The sequence below is a fragment of the Salminus brasiliensis genome, chromosome 2 (genome assembly GCF_030463535.1).
Source record: "Salminus brasiliensis chromosome 2, fSalBra1.hap2, whole genome shotgun sequence".
Lineage (NCBI taxonomy): Eukaryota > Metazoa > Chordata > Actinopteri > Characiformes > Bryconidae > Salminus > Salminus brasiliensis.
Genome location: NC_132879.1, coordinates 117,722 through 130,000, shown reverse-complemented (window position 1 = coordinate 130,000; position 12,279 = coordinate 117,722). Strand labels below are relative to the sequence as shown.

General features: G+C 45.0%; 1 protein-coding gene across 3 annotated transcripts in view; it reads right to left on the bottom strand.

Moving 5' to 3' along the window:
• The window catches only part of osbpl8 (oxysterol binding protein-like 8), a 75,324-nt gene that overhangs the window by 59,871 nt on the left and 3,174 nt on the right, over positions 1–12,279 (bottom strand). For 2 of the 3 annotated variants that reach the window (XM_072674070.1, XM_072674071.1), the window contains exons 2-3: positions 8,139–8,223; positions 3,551–3,587 (exon numbers count right to left, since the gene is read on the bottom strand). In XM_072674070.1, coding sequence (XP_072530171.1) covers positions 3,551–3,587; positions 8,139–8,183 — 82 coding nt within the window. In that variant the 5' untranslated portion in view covers positions 8,184–8,223. Of the gene's footprint in view, positions 1–3,550; positions 3,588–8,138; positions 8,228–12,279 lie in introns of those variants that run through there. The other variant, XM_072674074.1, reaches the window with a different exon arrangement.

Sequence of the window (12,279 nt, the reverse complement as noted above, 5' to 3'; positions counted from 1 at the left end):
CCTCCATCACACACTCCGCCATACTGTCACACTCTTCCTCCATCACACACTCCGTCATACTTTCACACTCTCCCTCCATCACACACTCCATCATACTGTCACACTCTTCCTCCATCACACACTCCGTCATACTTTCACACTCTTCCTCCATCACACACTCCGTCATACTTTCACACTCTTCCTCCATCACACACTCCATCATACTGTCACACTCTTCCTCCATCACACACTCCATCATACTGTCACACTCTCCCTCCATCACACACTCCGTCATACTGTCACACTCTTCCTCCATCACACACTCTGTCATACTGTCACACTCTTCCTCCATCACACACTCCTTCACACTCTTCCTCCATCACACACTCCGTCATACTTTCACACTCTCCCTCCATCACACACTCCATCATACTGTCACACTCTTCCTCCATCACACACTCCGTCATACTGTCACACTCTTCCTCCATCACACACTCCTTCACACTCTTCCTCCATCACACACTCCGTCATACTGTCACACTCTTCCTCCATCACACACTCCTTCACACTCTTCCTCCATCACACACTCCGTCATACTGTCACACTCTTCCTCCATCACACACTCCTTCACACTCTTCCTCCATCACACACTCCGTCATACTGTCACACTCTTCCTCAATCACACACTCTGTCATACTTTCACACTCTCCCTCCATCACACACTCCGTCATACTTTCACACTCTCCCTCCATCACACACTCCGTCATACTGTCACACTCTTCCTCCATCACACACTCCGTCATACTTTCACACTCTCCCTCCATCACACACTCCGTCATACTGTCACACTCTTCCTCCATCACACACTCCATCATACTGTCACACTCTTCCTCCATCACACACTCCGTCATACTTTCACACTCTCCCTCCATCACACACTCCGTCATACTGTCACACTCTTCCTCCATCACACACTCCGTCATACTGTCACACTCTTCCTCCATCACACACTCCGTCATACTTTCACACTCTCCCTCCATCACACACTCCGTCATACTGTCACACTCATCCTCCATCACACACTCCGTCATACTGTCACACTCTTCCTCCATCACACACTCTGTCATACTTTCACACTCTTCCTCCATCACACACTCTGTCATACTTTCACACTCTCCCTCCATCACACACTCCGTCATACTGTCACACTCTTCCTCCATCACACACTCCGTCATACTTTCACACTCTCCCTCCATCACACACTCCGTCATACTGTCACACTCTTCCTCCATCACACACTCCATCATACTGTCACACTCTTCCTCCATCACACACTCCGTCATACTTTCACACTCTCCCTCCATCACACACTCCGTCATACTGTCACACTCTTCCTCCATCACACACTCCTTCACACTCTTCCTCCATCACACACTCCGTCATACTGTCACACTCTTCCTCAATCACACACTCTGTCATACTTTCACACTCTCCCTCCATCACACACTCCGTCATACTGTCACACTCTTCCTCCATCACACACTCTGTCATACTTTCACACTCTCCCTCCATCACACACTCCATCATACTGTCACACTCTTCCTCCATCACACACTCCGTCATACTGTCACACTCTTCCTCCATCACACACTCCATCATACTTTCACACTCTCCCTCCATCACACACTCCATCATACTGTCACACTCTTCCTCCATCACACACTCCGTCATACTTTCACACTCTCCCTCCATCACACACTCCGTCATACTGTCACACTCTTCCCCATCACACACTCCGTCATACTTTCACACTCTCCCTCCATCACACACTCCGTCATACTGTCACACTCTTCCTCCATCACACACTCCGTCATACTTTCACACTCTCCCTCCATCACACACTCCGTCATACTGTCACACTCTTCTTCCATCACACACTCCGTCATACTTTCACACTCTCCCTCCATCACACACTCCGTCATACTGTCACACTCTTCCTCCATCACACACTCTGTCATACTTTCACACTCTCCCTCCATCACACACTCCGTCATACTTTCACACTCTCCCTCTATCACACACTCCATCATACTGTCACACTCTCCATCCATCACACACTCCATCATACTGTCACACTCTCCCTCCATCACACACTCCGTCATACTGTCACACTCTTCCTCATCACACACTCCATCATACTGTCACACTCTCCCTCCATCACACACTCCGTCATACTGTCACACTCTCCCTCCATCACACACTCCATCATACTGTCACACTGTTCCTCTATCACACTCTGTCATACTGTCACACTCTTTCTCCATAACACTCCGTCATACTGTCACACTGTTCCTCCATCACACACTCCATCATACTGTCACACTCTTCCTTAATCACACACTTCGTCACACTCTTCCTCCATCACACACTCCGTCATACTGTCACTCTTCCTTAATCACACACTTCGTCACACTCTTCCTCCATCACACACTCCGTCATACTGTCACACTCTCCCTCCATCACACACTCCATCATACTGTCACACTCTCCCTTTCATCACACACTCCATCATACTGTCACACTCTTCCTCTATCACACACTCCATCATACCGTCACACTCTTTCATCACACACTCTGTCATACTGTCACACTCTTCCTCCATCACACACTCCGTCATACTGTCACACTCTCCCTCCATCACACACTCTGTCATACTGTCACACTGTTCCTCTATCACACTCTGTCATACTGTCACACTCTTCCTCCATCACACACTCCATCATACTGTCACACTCTTCCTTAATCACACACTTCGTCACACTCTTCCTCCATCACACACTCCGTCATACTGTCACACTCTCCCTTCATCACACACTCCATCATACTGTCACACTCTTCCTTAATCACACACTTCGTCACACTCTTCCTCCATCACACACTCCGTCATACTGTCACACTCTCCCTCCATCACACACTCCATCATACTGTCACACTCTCCCTTTCATCACACACTCCATCATACTGTCACACTCTTCCTCTATCACACACTCCATCATACCGTCACACTCTTTCATCACACACTCTGTCATACTGTCACACTCTTCCTCCATCACACACTCCGTCATACTGTCACACTCTCCCTCCATCACACACTCTGTCATACTGTCACACTGTTCCTCTATCACACTCTGTCATACTGTCACACTCTTCCTCCATCACACACTCCATCATACTGTCACACTCTTCCTTAATCACACACTTCGTCACACTCTTCCTCCATCACACACTCCGTCATACTGTCACACTCTCCCTCCATCACACACTCCATCATACTGTCACACTCTTCCTTAATCACACACTTCGTCACACTCTTCCTCCATCACACACTTTGTCATACTGTCACACTCTCCCTCCATCACACACTCCATCATACCATCACACTCTTTCATCACACACTCCAATATACTCACTCTGCCCCACTCACTCCTGGGTGCACACATAAACACACACATACAGATATATACACACACACACACAATAACTGAAGGTCAGTTGAAGGTCAGTTGCTTACCTGATGGGGCAGGCTGCTCTCTGTTCTCTGCATGGTGCTACACACACAAACAGACACACAAACAGACACACACACAGACACACACACAGATGCAGACAGACGAGGATCCGCCGAGGGAGGTGGAGGTGAGACGTTGGACGAAGCAGCAGATTAACGAGAACAAAAAACACAAAAAAGAAAAAAGCATTAGTCGAAATAACACACACACACACACACACACACACCTGTACAAACAAACACACACACACCTGTACAAACACACACACACACACACACACACCTGTACAAACACACACACAACAAAAAACTGTGAGCAGTGAGATAAACAGAGCCAAGATAAAGCCACACACACACACAGCACACCGTGGACAGTGTGGACAGGACGTATAGACGTGATGGACGGCAAACTTCATTTAATACAATTACAGAATCCCAAACCCCAAGTCCAAAAACCTTAAACCCTAAACCCAAACCCTATACCTTAAACTCTAAACCCCAAACCCCAAACCCTGAACCATAAATCCTGAACCCTAAATCCTGAACCGTAAACCCTGAACCTTAAATCCTAAACTGTAAATCCTGAACCTTAAATCCTAAACTGTAAACCCTGAACCTTAAATCCTAAACTGTAAATCCTGAACCTTAAATCCTAAACTGTAAATCCTGAACCTTAAATCCTAAACTGTAAATCCTGAACCTTAAATCCTAAACCTTAAATCCTGAACCTTAAATCCTAAACTGTAAATTCTGAACCTTAAATCCTAAACCTTAAATTCTGAACCCTAAATCCTAAACTGTAAATCCTGAACCTTAAATCCTAAACTGCAAATTCTGAACCTTAAATCCTAAACCTTAAATTCTGAACCCTAAATCCTAAACTGTAAATCCTGAACCTTAAATCCTAAACTGTAAACCCTGAACCTTAAATCCTGAACCCTAAATCCTGAACCCTAAATCCTAAACCTTAAATCCTGAACCTTAAATCCTAAACTGTAAATCCTGAACCTTAAATCCTAAACTGTAAATTCTGAACCCTAAATCCTGAACCGTAAACCCTGAACCCTAAATTCTGAACCGTAAACCCTGAACCCTAAATTCTGAACCGTAAACCCTGAACCCTAAATTCTGAACCGTAAACCCTGAACCCTGAACCCTAAATCCTAAACCGTAAACCCTGAACCCTAAATCCTGAACCCTAAATCCTAAACCCTAAATCCTGAACCTGGCGTCACCAGCAGCTCCACCCGTCCCGCTGATCAGACTGATCCCTGCAGACGCTCTCACTAAACCATCACTGATCATACTCAGCTCTTCAATCCCTATCAACATCCACCACAGGTCTGATCTCTAGTCCCTTTGATCAGACTAACATTAGTCTCTGGGTCAGTGGCTGAATCTGGTCTGTGTGGAACTGGACTCTGCGAGGTTCCTGCAGGGGTTCCTCACTGCAGACTGTCCTCAGTTGTTTCAGTATTTCCTGCTTCAGCTGTGATTGTCGTTCTGCTATCTGGTGCTGTCTGGTATCCGGTTCCCTTTTTAGACTTGGTTCCTCTCTGTGGTTCTTCCTCTCGCTCTGAGGGAGGTTTGACTCACTCTGGCAGCTCAGAACCGTACGTCTGAAAAACCGGCGTTAAAGTTCTACACTATTACACTTCAGCACACACTACACTAGTCCTTAAACCCTGAACCCTAAAGCCCTTTCTATAAAAACTCTAGTCCTTAAACCCTGAACCCTAAACCCCTTTCTTTAAAAACTCTAGTCCTTAAACCCTGAACCCTAAACCCCTTTCTATAAAAACTCTAGTCCTTAAACCCTGAACCCTAAACCCCTTTCTATAAAAACTCTAGTCCTTAAACCCTGAACCCTAAACCCCTTTCTATAAAAACTCTAGTCCTTAAACCCTGAACCCTAAACCCCTTTCTATAAAAACTCTAGTCCTTAAACCCTGAACCCTAAACCCCTTTCTATAAAAACTCTAGTCCTTAAACCCTGAACCCTAAACCCCTTTCTATAAAAACTCTAGTCCTTAAACCCTAAACCCCTTTCTATAAAAACTCTAGTCCTTAAACCCTGAACCCTAAACCCCTTTCTATAAAAACTCGTCCTTAAACCCTAAACCCCTTTCTATAAAAACTCTAGTCCTTAAACCCTGAACCCTAAACCCCTTTCTTTAAAAACTCTAGTCCTTAAACCCTGAACCCTAAACCCCTTTCTATAAAAACTCTAGTCCTTAAACCCTGAACCCTAAACCCCTTTCTATAAAAACTCGTCCTTAAACCCTAAACCCCTTTCTATAAAAACTCTAGTCCTTAAACCCTGAACCCTAAACCCCTTTCTATAAAAACTCTAGTCCTTAAACCCTGAACCCCTTTCTAGAAAAACTCTAGTCCTTAAACCCTGAACCCCTTTCTAGAAAAACTCTAGTCCTTAAACCCTGAACCCCTTTCTATAAAAACTCTAGTCCTTAAACCCTAAACCCCTTTCTATAAAAACTCTAGTCCTTAAACCCTAAACCCCTTTCTATAAAAACTCTAGTCCTTAAACCCTGAACCCCTTTCTATAAAAACTCTAGTCCTTAAACCCTAAACCCCTTTCTATAAAAACTCTAGTCCTTAAACCCTGAACCCCTTTCTATAAAAACTCTAGTCCTTAAACCCTAAACCCCTTTCTATAAAAACTCTAGTCCTTAAACCCTGAACCCTAAACCCCTTTCTATAAAAACTCTAGTCCTTAAACCCTAAACCCCTTTCTATAAAAACTCTAGTCCTTAAACCCTGAACCCTAAACCCCTTTCTATAAAAACTCTAGTCCTTAAACCCTAAACCCCTTTCTATAAAAACTCTAGTCCTTAAACCCTGAACCCTAAACCCCTTTCTATAAAAACTCTAGTCCTTAAACCCTGAACCCTAAACCCCTTTCTATAAAAACTCTAGTCCTTAAACCCTAAACCCCTTTCCCTGAAACCCCTTATCCTCAAACACACCCACTGCAATCCTTAACACTCCCCACCACACACACACTCTACACCATTTAACACTCCCCACCACACACACACTCTACACCATTTAACACTCCCCACCACACACACACTCTACACCATTTAACACTCCCCACCACACACACACTCTACACCATTTAACACTCCCCACCACACACACACTCTACACCATTTAACACTCCCCACCACACACACACTCTACACCATTTAACACTCCCCACCACACACACACTACACCATTTAACACTCCCCACCACACACACACTCTACACCATTTAACACTCCCCACCACACACACACTCTACACCATTTAACACTCCCCACCACACACACACCCCACCACACACACTCTGCACTCACCACACACTACACCATTTAACACTCCCCACCACACACACACACTACACCATTTAACACTCCCCACCACACACACACTCTACACCACTTTACACTCCCCACCACACACACTCTACACCATTTAACACTCCCCACCACACACACACTCTACACCATTTAACACTCCCCACCACACACACACTCTACACCATTTAACACTCCCCACCACACACACATTCCCCACCACACACACTCTGCACTCACCACACTCTACACCATTTAACACTCCCCACCACACACACACACTACACCATTTAACACTCCCCACCACACACACACTCTACACCATTTTACACTCCCCACCACACACACTCTACACCATTTAACACTCCCCACCACACACACACTCTACACCATTTAACACTCCCCACCACACACACACTCTACACCATTTAACACTCCCCACCACACACACACTCCCCACCACACACTCTGCACTCACCACACTCTACACCATTTAACACTCCCCACCAAACACACACACTACACCATTTAACACTCCCCACCAAACACACACACTACACCATTTTACACTCCCCACCACACACACACTCTACACCATTTTACACTCCCCACCACACACTCTGCACCACTCACACCCCCCACCACACACACTATGCACCACTCACACACACTCTGCACCACTCACACCCCCACCACACACACACTCTACACCATTTTACACTCCCCACCACACACACTCTGCACCACTCACACCCCCACCACACACACACTCTACACCATTTTACACTCCCCACCACACACACTCTGTACCACTCACACTCCCCACCACACACACTCTACACCATTTTACACTCCCCACCACACACACTCTGTACCACTCACATCCCCACCACACACACACTCTACACCATTTAACACTCCCCACCACACACACTCTGCACCACTCACACTCCCCACCACACACCACACACACTCTGCACCACTCACACTCCCCACCACACACACTCTGCATCACTCACACCCCACCACACACACTCTACACCACTTAACACTCTCCACCACACACACTCTGCACCACGTAACACCCTTAACCACACACACTCTCCACCACACACACACCACTTAACACTCCCCAAAATTTACTCTCCACCACAGACACTCCCCACAACGCACTCTGCACCACATAACACTCCCCACTGTGTGTAAAAGTGTGTGTGTGAGGTACTCACCAATGTTTTGTCAGGATCTGCCTGAGTATCAGCAGAAAGCTCCATGATTCTCCAGAGAGTCAAAACGGTTCAGAGCACAGCATGCCTGTAAACACACACACACACACACACACACACACACACATTAGAGACTGACAACAACATGGAGTTCAATACACACATCACCATGTATCAGCTCCACATCTAATCACCTGCCTGATCAATACATCGCCCGAGTCGGGTTCAGTGCTTGTTACACTGAAGCTACAAGGCTAATGTAGCTAACAAGTAATAGGAGCTTATACCATCACTTAAACTCTGTGTGGAGTTCAGTAATAGACTGGATTATGTGGGTTCTGATCTCTGATCTAGAACCTGAACTGAGAACCGTTCCTCAGTCTCTGTTTATAGAGAACCAACAGTCCGAGAGTCTGATCAGTGGAATTCTGCTGCCTGACGCTGACGCTGTTCCACTGGATCAGTCTTTCACCTGTTTGAGCTCCGGAGATGCAGAATACTCTAGATAACAGCTTGGTCGCCATGCCAACGGAAGGTCACAACACCACAGCAACCCACAGACGGCAATGAGCCACAAACCACACACACACACACACACACACACACACACACAGACTGTCCTCATCATCCTCATCTGACAGCACTTCCTGTAGAGGCAATACTGATCAGAAACAGAATGAATCTGGATTTGCTGGATTAAACCTGATCTGTTTTACAGAAACAGCTGAAAGTGTTCTTACATAAAGACCCGCCTGGATCAGCTGCTATTAAATCACACTTTACAGCAATAAACACAGCGGGGACAGAGGAATACACACAGCGGGGACAGAGGAATACACACAGTGGGGACAAAGTAATAAACACAACGAACACAGAGGAATACACACAACAGGGACAGATGAGAGGACGGTGTAGTAAACACACTGAGAGGACGGTGTAGTAAACACCCTGAGAGGACAGTGTAGTAAACAAACTGAGAGGACGGTGTAGTAAACACACTGAGGGGACGGTGTACTAAACACATTGAAAGGACGTGTAGTAAACACATTGAGAGGACGTGTAGTAAACACACTGAGGGGACGGTGTACTAAACACATTGAAAGGACGTGTAGTAAACACATTGAGAGGATGTGTAGTAAACACATTGAAAGGACAGTGTAGTAAACACACTGAGGGGACGGTGTACTAAACACACTGAGGGGACGGTGTACTAAACACATTGAGAGGACGTGTAGTAAACACATTGAGAGAACAGTGTAGTTAACACACTGAGAGGACGGTGTAGTAAACACACTGAGGGGACGGTGTAGTAAACACACTGAGGGGACGGTGTAGTAAACACACTGAGAGGGCAGTGTAGTAAACACACTGAGGGGACGGTGTAGTAAACACACTGAGGGGACGGTGTACTAAACACACTGAGGGGACGGTGTACTAAACACATTGAGAGGACGTGTAGTAAACACATTGAGAGAACAGTGTAGTTAACACACTGAGAGGACGGTGTAGTAAACACACTGAGGGGACGGTGTAGTAAACACACTGAGGGGACGGTGTAGTAAACACACTGAGAGGACAGTGTAGTAAACACACTGAGGGGACGGTGTAGTAAACACACTGAGGGGACGGTGTAGTAAACACACTGAGAGGACGGTGAAGTAAACACACTGAGGGGACAGTGTAGTAAACACACTGAGAGGACGGTGAAGTAAACACACTGAGGGGACGGTGTAGTAAACACACTGAGGGGACGGTGTAGTAAACAGACTGAGAGGACGGTGTATTAAACACACTGAGAGGACGGTGTAGTAAACACACTGAGAGGATGTTGTAGTAAACACACTGAGAGGATGTTGTAGTAAAAACACTAAGAGGACGGTGTAGTAAACACACTGAGAGGACGGTGTAGTAAACACACTGAGAGGACGGTGAAGTAAACACACTGAGGGGACGGTGTAGTAAACACACTGAGAGGACAGTGTAGTAAACACACTAAGAGGACGGTGTAGTAAACACACTGAGAGGACGTTGTAGTAAACACACTGAGAGGACAGTGTAGTAAACACACTGAGAGGACGGTGTAGTAAACACACTAAGAGGACGGTGTAGTAAACACACTGAGAGGACGGTGTATTAAACACACTGAGAGGACAGTGTAGTAAACACACTGAGAGGACGGTGTAGTAAACACTGAGAGAACGTGTAGTAAACACTGAGAGGACGGTGTAGTAAACACACTGAGAGGACGGTGTATTAAACACACTGAGAGGACGGTGTAGTAAACACACTGAGAGGACGGTGTAGTAAACACACTGAGAGGACGGTGTAGTAAACACTGAGAGAACGTGTAGTAAACACTGAGAGGACGGTGTAAACACTGAGAGAACGTGTAGTAAACACTGAGAGGACAGTGTAGTAAACACACTGAGAGGACGGTGTATTAAACACACTGAGAGGACGGTGTAGTAAACACTGAGAGGACGGTGTAGTAAACACTGAGAGAACGTGTAGTAAACACTGAGAGGACGGTGTAGTAAACACACTGAGAGAACGTGTAGTAAACACTGAGAGGACGGTGTAGTAAACACACTGAGAGGACGGTGTATTAAACACACTGAGAGGACGGTGTAGTAAACACTGAGAGAACGTGTAGTAAACACTGAGAGGACGGTGTATTAAACACACTGAGAGGACGGTGTAGTAAACACTGAGAGAACGTGTAGTAAACACTGAGAGGACGGTGTAGTAAACACACTGAGAGGACGGTGTATTAAACACACTGAGAGGACAGTGTAGTAAACACACTGAGAGGACGGTGTATTAAACACACTGAGAGGACAGTGTAGTAAACACACTGAGAGGATGGTGTAGTAAACACTGAGAGGCGCTGTGGTGGAAATGTGGTATTTGAGAGGCAAATGCTTGTGTGTTTACTACACCGTTCCTCTCAGAGTGTTTACTACACCATCCCCTTAATGTGTTTAATACACTGTCCCCTCAGTGTGTTTACTACACCGTCCTCTTAGTGTGTTTACTACACCGTTCCTCTCAGAGTGTTTACTACACAGTTCCTCTCAGAGTGTTTACTACACCGTCCCCTTAATGTGTTTAATACACTGTCCCCTCAGTGTGTTTACTACACTGTCCTCTTAGTGTGTTTACTACAACATCCTCTCAGTGTGTTTACTACACTGTCCTCTCAGTGTGTTTACAACACCGTCCTCTCAGTGTGTTTAATACAGTACTAAGCTTACAGTATTAAAACTACACTACTAACACTGTAATACCACCACTGCAGTATTAAAACTACAGTATGAACACTACAGTACTAACACTAAAACACAAACACAACAGTACTCACAATGTAATACTAACACTATAGTATTAACACTAGAGTACTAACACTAAAATACTAAAACAACAGTACTCACACTGTACTACTAACACTACAGTACGAAAACTGCAACGCTTACTACAGTACTAACAAAAAACACTAACACTACAGTACCAACACTAAACCTAACCTTATAGTATTGATACTGCAATACTAACACTAAAACTACAGTACTAACAGTGTAATACGAACACTACAGTACTAACACTACAGTGCTAACACTGTAATACTAACACTACAGTACTAACACTGTAATACGAACACTACAGTACTAACACTACAGTACTAACACTGTAATACTAACACTACAGTACTAACACTGTATTACTAACACTACAGTACTAACACTGTAATACTAACACTACAGTACTAACACTAAAGTACTAACACTGTAATACTAACACTACAGTACTAACACTGTAATACTAACACTACAGTACTAACCCTACAGTGCTAACACTGTAATACTAACACTACAGTACTAACACTGTAATATGAACACTACAGTACTAACACTACAGTGCTAACACTGTAATACTAACACTACAGTACTAACACTGTATTACTAACACTACAGTACTAACACTACAGTACTAACACTGTAATACTAACACTACAGTACTAACGCTGTAATACTAACACTACAGTACTAACACTGTATTACTAACACTACAGTACTAACACTACAGTACTAACACTGTAATACTAACATTACAGTACTAACACTGTATTACTAACACTACAGTACTA